The following is a 20,439-nucleotide window of genomic DNA, read 5'->3' on the forward strand; positions in this document are numbered from 1 at the left end:
ATCTCCACAGTCATGTTATGTGTGCCTTTGGTGTCTTTATGTTAATTTTGTTAAGTTTGTTTTGATATGCCTTCATATTTTTTATTTCTAAATATATTCGAAATAAGGATAATTGATGTGAATACTATACGATTGGACTTCCTCTAACATAATCATCATATTTTATGCATGCCTCAGCATCTTCTGGGCTCAATTTAAAAGACATTTCTAAATTAGATTTACAAGCAAAGCTAAAAACGTTTTGCGAAATATTATAATATTTTAAAAGTAATATAATTTCAAAGATTTACTTAAACAAACAAAATTTCCTCTTCAAAGGTATGACCGACCTAATTTCTGAAGAAATAATTCGAACCGTAAACCGTTCTACGATCTTCTTCGTTAACAACTGTTAAGAACAATTTAATTTTAAAAATTGAAAATACCAAGGCATTGTACTACCATTCCTAGTCTCGAGAAAACTATATTGCGTTTTTTTATTAAAAATACGGAGTGTTCCAACGAGGGGTAAACGAGCACTAAAACGTTATGGTTACTGCGGTGACGTTCGCACCGTTACCTAACTTATAAAATTGGTTATTTGCCACAATGACCATTCCTGGCTATTATATACATATATATATTATCTTAAAAACTATTCAGAAGTTTGATTTAAAAAAATTGGTTTTTGAGCATTATAAAGTTTAAAATGTAGCTAAAGTAAGAGACCGTAATTCATATATGAGGATTTTGAGTTATTTCCATCATGCTAGTCAATTGCAAGTTGGTGTAAATCGTCCGAGATGTGTGTGTTGCTGCACGATGTTTTTCTATAATGCAGCTGTAACACTTTTTATTTTTATAGGTGATATTAATAAAAATTTTCAAATCATGAAATTAAATCTTAAATTGGTAATTAAAAAAAACACAGTATATCTTTATTATATATTTACTATATACGAATAATATCATCGATACAAAAAAAAATTGCCTACATAGTGTAAGCTGATTGAAAGTGAATTGTTATTAAAAGATAAGGAAACGACTTAACAAGAGAAAAACTTCAATATTATCTTCTCGGTCAAAGGAAAGCTAGAACGTGCATTTTAGATGCTGTTATAGCTCAGCAATAAAAACAATGGAAAAGTTTATTCGCTTGTGTTTAATTAAAGGTACAAATTTAATCCGAGTTCAAATAAAAGCGCGGTATTCAAACGCAAAACAAACAAGCAATTTACAATTTACGTATACATCGCGCACACCGCATTTACATTAAGGCAACCAATGATATCCGTTGCTTCTGTTACGTGAAATTTCCATTTGGTATGTGGCAGTTTGCAGAGCGAAATTATTAGGCAATTGTTTGTTTAGCGGTTCGGTTATAGCCTAAACAACATCGTTATATGTGCATCGGCGTGATAATGAGTTCTATGTGCATACTGTATGAGAATGTTGATGGGAATGCTAATGTGACACCTGGGGGAGGAACAAGAGACTAAATATCTACGAGATTTAACAGGGATAACTTGAATTTACTCTATCGAAATATCAAAAAAAAAACAATACGGTACTTTAGTCTAGACAAGTGTTCTTATAATTTTTTGAAAAAATATTTTAGCTAATACAAAGGTACCAAAAGTAGCTTTTGGTCCACAAGTCCATCTGAGTTGTCACCACCCACTCATTGTATATTCTACCGCCAAACAGTAATACCTACTTAGCGTTGTTGGGCTCTGATTTGAAGGGTAAATAAACGAGCATACTACAGGCCTAAAGGACGTAACATATTAGTTTCCAAGGTTGGTGCTGTACTTAGACAGAGTTAGACTTTGGACAGTACTTAGTACTACTATTTGGCGTGGAAACGTTTGATTATGGGTAAATTTTCCCGGTGGCCCTGCACAGCACAAAGAAGTAAAAAGTGTGTGTGTTCCAAATTTAAATAAAACATATTGTAAGTATGAATTATTTTTATCAGTGTTTAAGCACACACAGACCACCGCTCTTACTAAATAACTTAATATTTATTCTGAGATAGAAACTTTAGTAAATTTTGAATGTATTAAAATGAAAAACAATTTTACATTTCAGATTTTTCGCCCCAACCAGTTTTGGAAAATCCAATTTTATACCATTGTGTTTGTAGTACAAGGATCGTCAAACCCTCTCAATTTAAAAAAGTTAAAAAATTTCCTCGAAGATGATGAAAAGATAAAATTGGTATTAAGTCGATATTTGTATTTTCCTCGTACACAATAACAATAAACGAGAGATAAAAAAAGGGCATGATACGGAGACATGTTAATGATCTCGCGTTTTTCACTACGACAGATATTTTAAATATTATATTATAGACCTCTGCTCTCTATTGATTTTTAATATATTATATTCTAAAAAATATCAAGGCTTAAAAATTTTATATAAATATACTTTAAGGACACAGAACGTATGATACGAAAACGTTTTTATATTTGAGTTTTGTAAGTTAAAAAAAAAACTTATTAATAATTATTATTTAGTCATATAAGTAGTACGTCCAACAAAGTGAGCAGATCAACTAGTAAAAAAGTACAGATATCAAATAAACTTTAATAATTATAAAAATAAATATGTATTTTTTTAATAACCTAAAATAGCCACAGGCAGACTCTTTACTTTAACGTAAAATCGCTGAGTTACTCGTAAAATGAAATATCATTAGCAACTTTTCGTAAACTGTATTGCCCTTACAATATCAACAGAGACTTCGCCATTACTCCCGCTGCCCGTGCTACCGTAACTTTAGGTTCAATCTTAAAGAAACAAACAAAAATTCATAAAAATTCAGTGGAGAGAGCGCAGTTGTCCTTTTGGTCCCCCCCTGAACGGCCCGACGTAAAAGAGTCTGACAGAAACTTGTTCGTGGAAGTCGATTTAAGTTACGAAGAGTGATAAATTACATTTCATGAAATAATGTTTAGAAAATAAGAGATATATTTTTATTACCGTCCTAGTTGAGAAATTATATTACCTCTCCTTATATGCTTTATATTGGATTTGAAAAACAACGAGATGAAATTTGAGGTTATCAAAAAGAATATCTCTTATATTATCAGATTAATCTTGTATGGTTACAAATTTTCGTATTTGCCTTTTTAATATTATGAATAACAAATACCTACACAACCTATATTCTACACAATATACAGCGTGTGCCTAATTAATATTATGCTGTTTTTTTTTCCTTTATGACACACATCGACGATCGGCATTGATTGGATTTAAAAACACTTACAGCAAACTACTTGAATTTGAATATTGAGTTGTTAATAATACGAATACATCGAAATGTTAGCAGCATACTTATAAATTTTAAGCAAATGAAAGTATTTACTACGTGAATATATTTTTTGGAACAGAATAATAATAACAATATTAATATATAACAAAAATCACACGAAAGATATATTTTATTGAATAATATTCTGTAACAAATATATAAGATCTGAGAGCGTACAATCGAATCGCTGTGATCATTATTTACAATTTTAACAAAGTATTACGCAAATAAAACCCAACGATGACTATAAAGTCCGCAAATTATTCGAATCATTTCAAAGGAATCCTACTAAAAGGAACGAAGAGTAACTCAAAGCTTTTATATCTCGTTTAGAGCCGCCTTATTGTCTTCAGCGATATATGTATTAAAGCTTGCTTTCTCTTGCGTAAATAAAATCCATTGGAGAGAAAAGTGCTTAGGACCAAGTGCAAGGGAGGCAGGCGATGGGCTAGGTGTAATGCCTCATGCGAGTGTCGGGGACAATGCAAAGTAGATTGAATTGAAAAAAGACATTCACGCTTTCGGGAAAAGGGAAACTCGAAATAAAGGGTTAACAATACAAACACTCCATTGGATAACCTCGTAATCATAAATAAGATTTTTATAAGCATTGTCTGTTAAAATTGTCAATTCCAAAGTATTTTGATAAATCAATTTTCAAAATTGCTATAAAATCAATTAATCGGTATCAAATTATACAATCAGTTACCTGAGTTGTAACATATTGTCTCAAAATTTTTGAGAGTATTTATAGATAAAGAGTACAATCACTGATTTGAGAATTTATCATTGGCTAAAATAAGTTTTATTACCTTTTTAAATAATGCATGTGACATTAGAAGATGTACGATACAAAAGTAGTACCAACGTACGCCCGCAGGTGCTCACTTCGTACTGTGTTCTCACTATTCGTCCCGTAAGTGCCATAAATATTTATGTAAAAGTACTCAAACAACAGTGATGAAAGCGTACAGCGAAAAACAGTCACTGACTCCCTTTATTATTTACCATTATATGTTCGTGTGACACTTAGAATGTTCTTAACGTGATTTGATATTTCAACATACCTTTCTTTTCAAATAATTTTGAAATATTTATTTGAATAACATACATCTTATATATTAATAGCGTTAGCCGATTTTCCCAGTGATTGTGGGTCGATAGCTGCATATAAAAAAATCGGTTACGGTCTCATTTAGAAGAGCTGCAGCCGTAGATGTGCAGAAAAATAAAGAGAATTCTTAATTGCAATATACTAAATTTATTAGAATAAATTTTAGAGAGCGCAAAAAAGTTGCAGGCCGGTTAGAGAGCGGTACTAAATTGTTATTGATCAACTCCAATTCTAACCGAACTAATGTTTACTATTTGACATAAAATAATAATAATTTATAAAAAAATAAACCGACTTCAAAATTAGATACAGCTAGTAAAATAAAAATAAAAATAAAAAATTTTAGGACTTGAAAATACAAAAACAGATTTATTCTTCAGTTTTCATTCGATCCATTTGTTTATTGCCGAAATTTTTGGGACAAGGAGTTCAACATTTCATTTATCAGTTCAGTAGTTCGTAAAGTAGTAGTACCTAACACACTCTTGTGCACTTTTGCATCACACTATGGAATAACATAAAAATAATAACTATACAACTACCTACCTATATTTTATTTCGAGTAATTTACCTATATCTCCGAAACTACTGCATCGATTTTAATGAAACTTACACTGTTCTATAAGTTAAAGTGTACCTAATTTAAATTAAAAATGATCATCTCGATATGACTTTTAGTTTTCAAGAAATTCGTGGACAAACATACAAACATACACTTACGAAATCAAGCATACGTGCTTGGAACCCTAAATGGATCATCATACTCAAATATAATTCAAATCTAACAATGTTACATACATGTCGAACTGATAACCTCTTTTTTTTTAAGTCGGTTAAAAATCATTTAAACAAGTTTTTATCTATTTGGGGCCGAATGTAGGTGAGTAACTGGCAGTTTACAATGAAATTAAATCAAAACAAAACCTGGCACAAGTCTCGAAATTTCGAAAAAATCATTTGATTAAACGCGAAGTTTCGCGGACGACGCACTAGTAAATAGTGATTATTGTATACAAAAAATATATTAAAGTAACAACGTAAATGTCTCAAAGGGTTAAGTGTTCTGCACTAAGGGAATTTAGATTCATGTTTAATATAAATAAATTAAGAAATAATAAGTTTCGCGAGTCACGTTGGTGACGAAATAGAGAGCGCACTTTTGTTTGCGCACAGAGTTGTGCACTATTATTTGTCCCGCGTATTGGGTCGCCAGGAGGATGTCAGAGTAAAAATATCGCGTCCTACATAAGAAAAAAGATTGTCCGAATGTTAAATTTTTAATCACCAAATCTAATCTTTCATTAAACTATAGATACGTGAATTGTGAATATGAAATTGTATTATATATCTTTAATATGCATTATATGTTCAGAATGATAATTTTTCTAAAGGTATTTTAGATTTATGTACTTAATTTTTTTTTATTTGCTAGAATTTTCATACCTGCTTGATTGACATTTATGGCTTCTGTTCCCCTTGTATGAAATGATATATATATACTGATATATGTAAATGCTCTTGAAGAAGCAGCGACAAGTTATACAGTCTGTGATCTCCCTCAATTAAGGGGCTATAATGGTAGAATAGGAAATATTTAAATATACCTGGGCTATTTCGAAGCTCGTTTCAGTATACACATTTTATGATATTAATGTTATAGGCAATATCATATTATAGAATATTTATTTACTTTTCTCCCGCTTTTAACTGAGTCTGAACTGTCAAAAATAATGAATATTTCAATAAAGGAGGTAAATTATTTGTATGTAGGGGCTAATCTCCAGAACTAATGATCTTAGACCAAAAAGGTTAATGATAACTTTTTAAAACGTAACAAGTTAGTAAAGTCTGGTGATTTATTACATTTATATTAACATGGTATCATGATTGTCATCAGATATCATGTTAATCTTTTTTTTTATATGTTTCAGAACAATATATTTTTTATAAACGCTTAAAAACTTTATATAAACTCAAAATATGGAAAAAATATTTTATTACACGCGTAGGTAGGAATTATCTATCTTAAAAGTTTGTTTTGACTGACGAACGAAACAGCCACCGCTAACAAGCAAATATTCATTAGCTCACGACAATATTATTAAACGTGTTAAAATCAAAACGCAAATGACATCATTTGAATCATTCGTGTTTTAAAATGAAAATACTAATCTAGTTAGACATGCTTTAGTGAAAAACCAACTTCTTAATTAATAGTGAATACAAGTTTGTGCGATAAAAGTGGCAGGGTTGTTAGAAAAATGAATATAGTTACAAAGTGAAGTTTGTAACTTCCACTGTTGAGGGATTAGTTCTCTTGGAAGAGTAATCTTCTTAGCGGAGATTAATTTGTATTCAGGTCATGATAATTGAAGCAATAATAATTTTAACATGAAATAAATAAAATTTTCGCGTAAGAAATTATTTGAGAATAAATTATTTATTCCGTCAGTTCAGTAATTATATTTAACTGTTGACAAAACAATAATATGACTTTGTTTTCATTGAGTAGCCGGTGGGAAGAATTATTGACCTTCTTTTATAATAATTAATAGCTTTAAATAAGAAATTAGTATTGCCTTTAAAACGTTTATAAATTAAACGGAAACTATTAAAATATTTATCAATATAGCTTGTGCTTATTCAAATCGCTGTACTAGAATAAAATCGCCAGGTCTTCTTAGCATGTAGCGTAAAGCGCAATTTAGGATAGTCGGTCGCGAGGTGCGTTGAACAAGCGAAGCGTACGAGATATCCCATTTTCCCTCTCAACGTTACAAACGTTAGAGACTTTTGCATCTTACCAATTGCAAGCAAAAATTTAAATATTAAATTTTCATTACTTATTAAATTAACACACTTGATATCAATTTTTTTTTTAGCTTCAGGTAGGCTGTGGGAAAATGGTCCATTACAACCAATACTGTGAATTATTCACTTCATCTATGCAATTTATAAGTTATATTTATGGACAACAATAAAAAATACACGTATACAGTCAAAGATCTAAATAGTCATTATTTTAGGAAACGTATAGAAATGCATGAGTTCTTTAAGTCTAGACCACAATTCCTTTCCTCTTGTTAGCAGATTACATAATCTAAGTTGTATATAATATGACCACCTAAGTGCTAACTACACAGGCTAAGTATATTTACAAAACTCTACGTGGATGTGTGTTTGTAATGCACTTCGTTGGTTTTACATGTAACCATTATAGGCCGCATCACAAGCTTAAGGCAAATTAATTTATATTCTATAAAAAGAAGCCATTTTACCTTTAAACTTTAAAAACAATTACACGCCGGTATTAAAACAAGCGATGTTTTCGATGGCTCTGTTTATTTATTTTATTGATACTAAGGGTACATTAACGACAAATTTATAAGTATAAATTTGTATGAATATGTTATTTATAGGTTTGAACAACATTTACAGGAAGACATATTTAAATTTCTTCGATATATATTATTTAATTATATTTAAATTATCGGAATAGTATGATGAAATTGATATTAATTATTATAAATAAATTATACTGTAATAAAAAGTAGGTAGCATTTGAAGTGATATAAGTTTATATCCATATAAAAATAATATTAAAATATCTAGGAATGTTTTTGTATTTAAATTGTGATCAACTTGTTGTCGCCCTCGGCTTTGCTCGCGTTATAGAGTTTGGTTGTCAGCTGATAGGCATAAAAAGTAGACCTAGTTCTTCCTTGGAGTTCAAGTTTGCTTCATCAAATTTCATCAAATTCGGTTCAGTAATTTAGCCGTAAAAACAGACAGAGTTATTTTCTCATTTATAATATTACTATAGATCATGATGTAAGTGACATACTGAATGATGGTCTTGTATGTAAAACTCATTGAATAAAACATTTTAAATAAAACGCTTACACTGTGAACTACAAGGGAAAAAGGCGGAACGTGTTGACAACTTGACATAAATACCTTCCATTCTTTATGCGGTTTCTGCAGACAATATGTTTTCTATTTCGTTATGGAATACGTAGCAGATTCATTTAAGTACCAGCTTATAGTTCCCACTTTGGCAAAGAAATAGGATTTTTTAACCAGGTTGCTGCACGAATTTTATCCGATTAATGCAGATTTTATCACCCCTTTTCAACACAGAGCACGAAACGCATCGAGAGAAGAATTAATTAATCAATTTGGCCACGTAAACATTCTCGACGGAAGCTAAGCAAATTGAAGTGAAAGATTTTAGAGCACAATTAAGTGTATGCTCAAATATGGGTGTGCTCTTTATTTCCGCGCTGTCATAATCTGACGGAATGTTGATTGACATGGCCGGAGAGTTCAGGTGGTCTCCAAGGCATGAAAGTGAAATACTGACAACTTCTGATTGCGAATGATTGTCTGATAAACCAAATAACTTTTATAGGCTTTGAATTATAATATAAGAGTCTCGGATTCTACGGCGTCATAAATCAAAACCTTAAATCAACGAGGTAGACCAAGGGAGAATCGAACCAGTACACTTCGATTTCAGTTCAATCCATGTTGAAATCATATTAATAACCAGAGCGTACGTAAAATTATTTATTACGTAATTTAGATACAAAAAATTGAAATAAGTACAAAGGATGATTTTTTAATATTTTTATTGTTCACATCACACTAGGACGCTTGTGTTAATTCCTCTTGGAAGCTTAAAAGTGAGCGTTTGTTGAATAACTATTTTCAAAATATGCAGTAATAAAGGGGTTGAATTGAAAATTCCAGTCCAAACTGAGTAACTAGTAAAACAATGGAACTGAACGTTTAAATTTATGAGCTGCAACGTGATTTTTAAAAAGCAAGTAGTTATTGTTATTGAAATTGTACAAATGAAAATATAGCTGGGATTCGTGTTTACTATAATATTGTTATTATTATTTTTGGCTACGTACATGGTCACACGTAAACATCACTCAGAGTTCGACGTACATAATAAACGATTAATTATTAATTCAGAAACGTAGAAATCAGCGTTTATTGTTTTTTATTTATACCCACATAATAATATTTGATAGACCACTCCCATTAACTCATATTATATAATTCCCATTGCCATTAAAAATACAAGCTTATTCCATAAAAAAAATATACTAATATATAAAAAGATGTTAAGGTAATCAGTTTATTCGTAATTAAAATAATAAACAGTATGAGTATACTGTAAAAGTTGAAATAATTGCGAGATAATTGAACATAAGATCTTTTACTGTTAAGTTAAATGAATGTAAAGCTGTTTTTTATTTATTGAAACATAACAAAGAACGATAGCAAACGATAAACAAATGAAATGTGGAATTAAAAGAGCTTAAGGGACATCAATTTCTCCGAACAATCTTCAAATTAAAAACAACGTACGTCTATACTAAAATTCATTTTATAAGTTTCAAATGTCATTTTCAAACAATTCGAACTGTAAACAAGGCAGGAACAATACGTAATATTTTTCAACCTATAAGTTAGCGGGAGTTGCGCCGTCATTGTGTAACGGAACAAATTGTTACTGGCTCCTTTTGTTACGATTTTCTCTACGTTTGATACTTTTGCATTCACAGGTGATAGAACATTAACGATCTAAAATATAATATCTGTATATTGAAAGAAAGTAGAAATATTATAATAAGAATAATGTAATTTCAAATACAATTACTATATTTTTTCAAAGAACAATATTTATTCGAATTGAATGGTAACTTAAGTATGATAAAATAATAAGCCGAATTAAAGTAAGGAAGTATTTCAGCTACCTATTGAAAGTTTTTATAAGCGTCTCATACCTTAGGTAAATATCTACTTAGAAACAAATACAAAAAAATATATTGATAATAGTAGTTCCTTTGCAAGATTTTTATTTTGTAATTTATTTAACATTTTTTCTCCCATTATTGTTGTTGTTTATTGTTTATTGTTTCATTTGGCAATCCAACAGTGTTACAATATCTTATAAAATTTAACATTATACTCTAAAAAGTATACATCTGTCATCCGTCAAAGAAAACATCCAAAAATAATATATAGAATATATATAGTTTAAACATATTAGACGGATATATAAAAGGTAGACACGTATAATTATACAAAATTTAAAATACACTAAACGGTCACTATTTACTTCAGAAAATTAGGACAGGACATTTGCTTAAGATGTGGGCATGTGGCCGAGCGAAGTATTCCTATCAATTATTTCGTAAAGTCAGACACGACGTATTTCATCACAAGTTACATACAAGTTTCTCATTAACTTTTTCATGGCTTTGGATAAGATCGAGTAAATGAGAATGCGTTAACAAACATTTATCATGTATTGAACTCAGTAATGATTATTTGTATTGAGGTATTCTACAATATAATAATCCATATGCTCCGTCTAATGATACATTCATATTAGAATAGAATAATATTTTATTTTGAATAATTATAATAAAACAGAGTGCCCCGCCGTGTCTATCTGATAGGGATAAGTTAAAAAACTACCGACTGATTTTATATTTAATTTAATGCGGTTGCCACCAATGCACGGAGACGATAAAAGAGCCGAGATGGCCCAGTGGTTAGAAAGCTTGAATCTTAAGCGATGATTGCGGGTTCAAACAAGCAACCCCAGGCAAGCACCACTGAATTTTCATAAGCTTAAATTGTGTTATGCGTAACATGTGTGTGTGAAAGCATCGTGAGGAAACCTTTTCTAAATTTTCTTTCCTTTTTTGTTGTGTTTTTTTTTTTGTAAATTAAGTGGTATATATACTTTCTTTCTTTGTTTCTCTCCCTTTCGTTCGTTCGTTCGTTCCTTCGCTCGCTCGCAAATGGAGAGGAGGCCTTAGCCCAACAGTGGGAAATTTAGAAACTGTTACTTAACCGGGATGATTATGCCGACTTGGAGTTTAGCTCATAGAGTTCATAGTATTTACTGCGATATAAACCTCTTATGTACTCTTAATCTACGCGTGCGGAAACAGGACAGGTAGCTGGTTATTAAGATAAACTTTATTAAAAGCCACGTTCACTAATTAGCTTAGTAAGTTAAAATTAGTCTTAAATATCATAAGCTCATAAGAAGTATTTCGAAAATCTTTAGAAGCAACGTAGAAATAACAAAATACAGCCATAAACGATAACAACCATCCACAAATGTGAACTATAGTACGGCGAACGGTGTAATGAAATGAGTTCGCTGGAGGTAGAACTTTTACATTTCAATTAGATTCCGTTTACGGTTGAAATACTCGCAATTTTAATTTTTGCAGCGGAACGTTAATACTTATCACCGTTAAGATGTATTCTGTATTCAAAAAAACTCGATAGTCGACGTTTATGAAAGATAAATTTTATTTTATTTTAAATTATGTTACATTTTCAGTTGTGAATAATAACTATCTAAAACTACTGCTCGTGAAATTATTATTAATAACGGCCAAGAAGTTTTATTATGTAAATTTTAATGGAAGATTTATAATTCATCGAGTACTCGACTGTGAAGGAAAACTTGGTGAGAGAACTTGCATGTTGCATTGCATTCACATCGGAGGAGCTTTTTGGAATGCGCTCTAAGCCTCTCCTCAAAAGTAAAAAGAACTAGAGCAAATCTTAGTCCAACATAAAACATTTACTGTATGTTACTTCAAATAAGTTATGTTATTGGAAAACGATACAAAATATTATCTCAATGGCTCTATTTATCTAAAAATTTAAATTATTTTTAATTTTTAATTATAATATATATTTTTTTATATAGCGTTATGCGTAGGTGGATAAGCTATCGGATTGTAAGTAGTCACGAGTGCCTATAGATCTATCTCGTCACATGAAATTTTAACGTTTCCTTACATCATGTCACCGACCTTGGGATCTGAGATGTTATGTCCCTCGTGCCTGTAGTTATACTGGCTCATTCATTCTTAAACAAGTTGCATTGCTGCTTGGCGGTAGATATACATATATAAATTGGTTTAACCTTCCCAGACGGGCTCGCACACAGTAAAATATAGTATATTTGGGAGTAAGGATAACATAGGTATGATGCTAATAAACTACATACAAATATACATGAATTTATTTTAATAATGGTGTTGAATAAATCATATGTATCATTGAAAATGTATAAGTTTAAGTTTTCTGCCACTATGACGCTATTGCTCTTCCGAGACACACCGCACTTAGTCTGTGGACACGTGGTATACTTTTTATAATCTGTGAACCATGGTAAATTTAAAACTTGTGCAAAAATATTAAGAATAAAGTGTTCAATTTGATAAAGTAGTCTAAGAAAGAGTTTTATTGAAATATTGCCTAGACTCAATAAATTGTATATACAGTATGATGATGAGATGCCGTTTCTTAATTTTACAAGGCGTTTCTCGAAGCTTGCTTAACGTGACGTTGATCGCACGAGCAATTCTAAAATTGTTAAGGTAATTGTATTAGGTTTTTTCAAATGCAAAATACTGTATAACACACACTGAACTATATACATACTTAATATACATATATGTATTTAAATGATGTTATTTCTTATGTTTTTTAAAATGTTTTTCATTTTCAGTTTAAAGTTGCTGTACTGATAAAAGCGTCAAAGCTTTCAAACACGTTGCTTCACTAAAAGTTGAGGTCGTGTCAGACTCATACAGGCTTCTTCTTACTGTTTTCCTTCACTGCCAAGCTAAAGATGAATTGGATACACAAATTTAGCGTATGAAAAATCTAGTGTTCTTTTTTTCTATGATCTATGTGAATAGATCATTTGGAAAATAAAGTCTATATTGCAGTGTATTAATAAAAATGTATTTTTGACTGTATGGCGAATACAAGTGTACTCTTCATTCTCTCAATCTAATAGTCCATCAACACGGCCAACTTCGGAACTTCGGGATGTTACTGATAATTTCACGAAACAAAACCTTACAACTTTCTAGCAGCCTGGCCCTGATCACTTTTCTAGCTAGCCACGATATCAATGCATACACAATAGTATAAAATCAACCTTACCTTTCTTCTCTCTGCCACCATCATGTCTGAAGACAATCGGCCGATTGCTCTCCCTACGCCACAAGACGGTAGGTGGTGGAACGCCAATGGCGCTGCAAATCAAACGAATGATGCCTCCTTCTCTTGCTGAACTGCCTTCTGTTACAGAGTCTACGATATCCGGAGGAATTACAACGGATAAGTGACCCATCTGAAAGAAAACATTTATTTATTAACTTGTAATTTTATTTTAATAGTAGTTGACATAATATCAAGACTAAGTATTTATAACAGACAGCTTTAAAATAAATATTAATTAAAATAGCTTCGTATTCTCGGGCGAATAATTATTATTAAGGCTTAATATTGTGTCCATACAGATCAATCGAGAAACCTTCAATGATTGATTCTTTAAACTGTCAATTCCAGGTCACAAACCGTTGGATCACAAAGCCAGAGCAATTACGTTTGAACCCTTTAATATTTCTATTAGTACTCTATTGTTATATAAATTAATAATCAAATGATTATTTTATGGCTGGTACATGGGACAAATGAATAATGATGACGTAATATTATATGGGTTTTTTTGTACCCGCATTGCAATACTTATTATTACAAACAAAACAATACTTCACTTAAACTAACACTAACTAATAAATTACTAACTAAATAAACTCATCATTATTCGCTTGTTGCTATTTTATTTACTTGGGAGTATGTTTTATATAGCACTGCAAGAAAGTAAATGTTTCTTGATTATATCTTTGTTGGTTTCTGTTAAGAACCGATTGTCCCGATAAAAGCGCTATTTCTTTTATTTCTATTAAACATGCTCTATGTTATTAAATAAACTTTATATAAACTTCTTCTTGATTCAATGATAAAAAAAATTATAACTTTGTCAATTGATAAATTTAAATCACAGTTAAGAATAGTTTGAGTAATAAAAATATATAATATAAGAAGAATTACTTAATAATCGATTATACAGATGATAAAAAAGTGTGGAGTTAGTATTCATTGATGTCCGTGCAAGATAAGTTTAATTTATTATTGTATTAAATAATCTTTGCAACTGAATGTCCGAAAAGAGTAACTACTGAGTTTCTTGCCGATTTTTCTTTGTAGTATTTACAATCCGAATGGTATCTTTAATTTTAATTGAATTCTGTTAAATGAAGATTCGAAAGTGCTTGAATGAGCCTACTAGAATAAAGTGTATTTCGATTTGAATTGGATTAACTTGAATAATAAAACATACCAACCTGACTTTTCATAGGGTCAGTATTGACTTGGCACATGTAAGTGCCGGAGTCGTTTGCTTGTACGTTACTGACGTGGAGTTTCCATGTGTTGTGGTTATTGTAAGTGACAGACAGACGAGGATTTAATGCCACCATGTTTGTGTGAATTGCGAGGATGGCTTTGGAGTCTGACTTAATCCACGCTACCTGGAAATAAAGTGATGCTTAATTGACACGTATAATACTAGTATACAAAGTATTAAACTACTATGTACTTACTTAGTAAATAAAAAAAATAACAAATACTGCACTTGTCAAAAAATGTTTCACACGTGAATATTGTTGTTATCATTATTGGTCACTGATGACTTCAAAGTTTTGAAACTTTAATTATACTAATATTTTTATGTTAAATATCTACATAACACATATTAAATACATATACACATGCACATATTGTTAATAGAATTGGTGAATACCTAAGTAACCTATAACACTTTTAAGTATTATATTTTTTTATGGCATTGTTTGGCGGACGAGCATATGGGCCACCTGATGGTAAGTGGTCACCACCGCCCATAGACAAAGGCGCTGTAAGAAGTATTAACCATTCCTTACATCACCTATGCGCCACCAACCTTGGGAACTAAGATGTTATGTCCCTTGTGCCTGTGATTACACTGGCTGACTCACCCTTCTAACCGGAACATAACAATACAGAGTAATGTTATTTTGCGGTAGAATATCTGATGAGTGGGTGGTACCTACCCAGACGGACTTGCACAAAGCCCTACCGCCGAGTGATATAAGTATATATAACTGACTGGTTCATCTATCGCGTGTAGATATAAGGCTACAGATCCCAAGATTTTGGATTCGAATCCCAGGTTCGCCCGATAAAAAGGTATTGGATTATTTTGTCGAAAACTTCTTAGTAACTGCCCGGAGTATGAAAATTGGAAGTGTGTCCACCCGCAGTTCCAGAAGCACATAAAGCCGTAGGTCCTGCGCCTGAACTCTTTCAATAGAATTTTGAGAGTGAGAGAATAGAAAGTAGACCTGTAATTGCGCACACAGTTATGTACTATAATATGCCCTACGAAGTTAAAGAAACTCATGTAACAGCCTGTAAGCATCTGACAGCTGGGCTAACGATTACGTTAAGAGAAAGAAGAAGCTTAATACCCCTCTTCGTTCCGTACGATGTTATAATTAAACACAAATCCCTTTACAAAATGTAAACACAATTTAATCACTTGAACATACATGAATATATATTACATTACATTAACAGCCTGTAAATTTCCCACTGCTGGACAAAGGCCTCCTCTCCCTTTTGAGGAGAAAGTTTTGGTGTATATTCCACCACGCTGCTCCAATGCGGTGAAGGGAAACATCGTGAGGAAACCTGCATGTATCTAATTTCAACGAAATTCTGCCACATGTGTATTCCACCAACCCTCATTGGAACATATATATATATAGCAGTTGGGCTGCACATATTTAACCCACGACCACAGCTAGAGTTTATCTCGTGGTATTGCTTCAGTTCAGCTTTCAAAGATATAAAGAAATAAATTTATTTATCATTGTGAAAAACTTGATAATTAAATTGAAGATTCCTTTTGTTGTTCTGTTGATTCCAATTTAAGAATGCAATTAGAATCAGTTGTCGGCAAAACAAACCATCTGGGATTGCATACGAGCGTGAAATTTCATTTAATGTCTGGGATTAATGTCATAAATTGCTCGCAATTTCCTCGGCGCTTCTCCAAGTTTTAAATCGTTTGTATTGTTCAACGTAAGAGGCTGAAAACTTAATGTGACTTAAACTCTAAGGCGAGCAGTAAAAGTGAGGGTGTGACATATAAAATTGTATCGTGTTTTACTGAGGAATGTACGGGCGTCTCATCCAGCCGCTTCCACCTATTTTTCATGTGACATCTCCCTTTGTTGCGGTTGGAAAATAAATTAGTAACAATTTCATTGTTTGTAGGAATTATTTCAGTCTAGCGCTGAAGCTAACATTGCTAGCAATGTTTTCGTGAACGTTATTATGAACGTGTTAACTTTATATGTTGTTGAGTCATTCTCTTGTTTTTTTACTTATAAGTCCTCTTTTACTTTTGACGACTTCATTTGCTTACATCTTTTAGACGTGAATGGACCAAAGTATTTATCTATTTTGTATAAACGTTTTTGGAAGCATTATCTTCAAAAATCATGTGATCTTGTTATTATTTATTTAACAAAATAATATATGCATATTCTTATAACTACATGATGCTTACAATATTTAAAAATAATTTTATAGTATAGAGAAGTTTCATTATTTAGCAAACAACAACTTCAACTATAAGCATTTTCCTTCAGGCTAAGCACATTTTCTAAGAATCGCTGTAGGTATTTTATATTTGGTTCATTCACGATGCAAAATAGTATTGCTAGAGATCACAAAACTTTTACTACTTTCATTAGTTGAAAGAAAGCGGAGTCTGTTTCAACATAATGCTTTTAAATCTTCTTTTACGGGATGCTTTTAAAGAATTACATCGAGGAAGCTAGGTAATATAATATGGACATGGATACTATTGCTCATTTTGAATCATGTTGTTTCATAATTATTGACGATAAAAATAATGATGACTGGAGTTAAAATATATATTTATAATTTACTTGTTAAAATTTTCTGTATTTGTAATTGTCGCTACCGTTTTACGGAAACCCTTATATGCATACGATGAAAAATTAGATAAGACCTTGTAGATCATAAATAGCTCTATTCACAGTCAAGAAAGAAGATGAAGAATATTAGAAATAAGATGGGATATTATATCGTTTTTGTTTATATTTCAAGGTACAAATGTTTCAATTGCAAGCGGTACAAAGATATTATTTAGAGTTAGAGACGAACATTTGCGCCATTTGTTCGCTCGGTATTTTCCGCTGCGACTCCGGCCTCTAGTTTTGTTTCCCTGAAATGAAATGCGACTAATTTTTGAACAATAAGCGCTGGGATGTCGATGTAGGAAGAAACGAATGAGAAATTAAGAAATCCCTGGCTAAAAAAAAAGTTTCCATGTTTTTACTCAAAGAATAGCGCTGTTCCTAGTCGTAGATCTACTGTTATATGATAAGCCTATGTTTTTTTTTCACTAGTTTAATGTTTTATCAACTAGGTTGCAGAGTTTGAACTAATAGTTCATCCTATTTCTTATTTGCCAATGTCTTTAGAGATATCGTCACCTGAACACTTAACATTTACGTTACGTTACGTAACGTAACGTTTTGAAATAGACTTGCTTATAGAATTTGCCAGAAACATAATATTGTAAATTTTCCTCGAGCCAATACCACCTTACCGATAAGAAAATTAATATATAATTTTCTCTAAATATAAATTTATTGTATACTGATATATATATATATTAATTAGGTGAACGTAGTTGTGACAAAAAATTCTACGCGGACCATTTCTGTAGCGAACGCCGGAAAAACTACACTAAAGCAAACTAAAACCACATGAGTAAATATTCCGAACAGAGGATCAGCTCTAGTGGTTAGTAGGGTTAGCAAGATAAAAATACTATCAAATAATATATAATACATATACAATTTAATTATTTATAGTATATATCTATAGATAAAAAATAAGATATCCTAGTCTGTCCCGTAAACTAAATTATTTATTTATAACTTTTTACCGTTGTTTATGACATTTGGTCATTCAAGATTTCTGGTATGGTCCTATAAATTACAATGAGATGCGCGAATCGTATTATATTATTTTTAAGAAAAATTTAATAAAAGCGCATTGCTGTGCCTGTCAGAAATTTGTCGTAGATCATTTTGGTATATAAATATATTCATAACTAGTATATAATTATTAAATCGTGTAAGAAACAACTTCTATGTAATACGGAAGTTCGTGTTATGGCACAAAACATCTTTAACAGACAAACTGTTTTGCCCTCTCATAGAGCAAGTGTGAATCTGGCGGTGAACGGTTAAACAGACAACTGCGCTGTATCAGTGTATCTAATGTTTGTGGCTTGGGATTTGTTCGAATGTTTGCTCATGTCAAAGTTGTACTTCCGATAGCAGATTTTTAAGCATCGAAATGATCTTGTAATATAAATAATGTGTTTTTTTGTTTGGCCGTATGCGTACTTTTTTTTTGAAAATCCTGGAAATTTATGTTTTCCCAACGCAAAATAAGTGTATGTGGGACTGACGTAATTGCTGAATACACTGGAATATCCATTATTCACGGGATGGTTTGAGTATGCTACCATGACGCCTCAACGGTTGGTCTATCTATGCGGAAGATGGTGCCCATAACGCACGCGACGTTGTCAATCAGCCTTCGATATCGGTCTTTTCCCCATTTTTCTTTAGCGGAGCGAGTTAGTGGAGACACTCTCCTCACTTGTGGCCTCCTTACGAGATACGACAGGACACTTTCTCATAAAGAGACTATCTCTCTATATTCGGTAGCGAAAGATCTCCGTCGATTAGCGCCACCAGGGAATATCTCTGTGCCCCACGAGGCACACCCCTAGCAAGAGATCGTATGCGTTCCTAAACTATTAGCCACTTAAGCATTGAACCTATACAGTTGTTTTTGACTCTTCCAAAAGGTTGCTGCAATAAAGTCATAAAAGCAGAACGAGTGGCACGCGATTTGTATCGGATAAACATTTAAAGAGGCATTGCAACGCATGGCGGGCATTCGCTAATCTTTTAAGCAATTTCGTTTTTGTTTTATATTCTGGAAGTTACATAATAACAATAAGATTAACCTTAACTTACTAAATATAGAAAATACAAACAAAAATTGTCATATATTAAAATGGCTCAGAGTATGCGATGACGTGATGTTGACAAAACGAGTATATTGACTGTTAATCAATATATGTACACAGAATCATATTATATTTGAAAAAAAAAGTCAAGCAAGGACAACTTAGTGGGAAATACTTATAGACAATTTTGTCAATGTAGAATATAATTTTGTCTATTGAAATATTTATTAAAAAAATTATATTTTAAAATCGGTACATAAATTTAAATTTGATGTCACAAGTACTTTACATTCATTCAGCTGATATTTAAATTATTCTATTTTCACTGCCTGATCGTGGTTTTATTCGTTACGTCTGCGGTCTCGCTGTAAAACGGCAAAGCCGAGTGTAGTTTAGAATTCCTAGTTTTAATTGCATGTCTAATATAATTGTCATTAATTATATACTTAATAGCGTTCAATAAAAGACATTTTATTAGTAATTTATTACATATATGAATTATTAGTAAATATGTTTTAATAAATCGCTTTGGGTGGAGGCTTAAGTTTAATTTAAGATTTTTCTGATCTACTCTGCTCTGCAAAATGTTGACACATTTTCGTCGCACAAGCCCGAAGATGAGACGTCTATTTAATCAAATCGAATGACAGCAATTATTTTTTGTCGAGATATTTATTTGTAAAGTATACTATATGCTTAAACTCCAGTGGTGCCCTAATCAAGTGATGCTTGTATCTTAGAGGTCAGTGCCATCCTATGCCATTATATCTGAGAAAGAGTGGAGTGTTCGAGTTATATGCATCAATAAAAAAAAAAATATTTGTACTTATTTTCTTGCAAGAAATTCGTTTAATATCATTTTTATTTCATACTATCTATTTGTTCTAGAACGCCATTACGAAGGAGACGTTTAATTGAACCATGAGAGAGATTAATTACACCACATTAATAAGTTTATGACTCTGTCCCGGTGAAAAAGCTTACAATTTA

General features: G+C 31.6%; 1 protein-coding gene across 1 annotated transcript in view; it reads right to left on the reverse strand.

Annotated features, from left to right (window-relative positions):
• LOC113393064 (lachesin-like) overlaps positions 1–20,439 on the reverse strand; it is an 89,740-nt gene that overhangs the window by 22,909 nt on the left and 46,392 nt on the right. The window contains exons 4-5 of the mRNA XM_026629757.2: positions 14,666–14,851; positions 13,419–13,608 (exon numbers count right to left, since the gene is read on the reverse strand). Of these exons, the coding sequence (XP_026485542.1) occupies positions 13,419–13,608; positions 14,666–14,851 (376 nt within the window). The remainder of the gene's footprint in view (positions 1–13,418; positions 13,609–14,665; positions 14,852–20,439) is intronic.

This window comes from Vanessa tameamea, chromosome 12, assembly GCF_037043105.1.
Source record: "Vanessa tameamea isolate UH-Manoa-2023 chromosome 12, ilVanTame1 primary haplotype, whole genome shotgun sequence".
NCBI classification, from domain to species: domain Eukaryota; kingdom Metazoa; phylum Arthropoda; class Insecta; order Lepidoptera; family Nymphalidae; genus Vanessa; species Vanessa tameamea.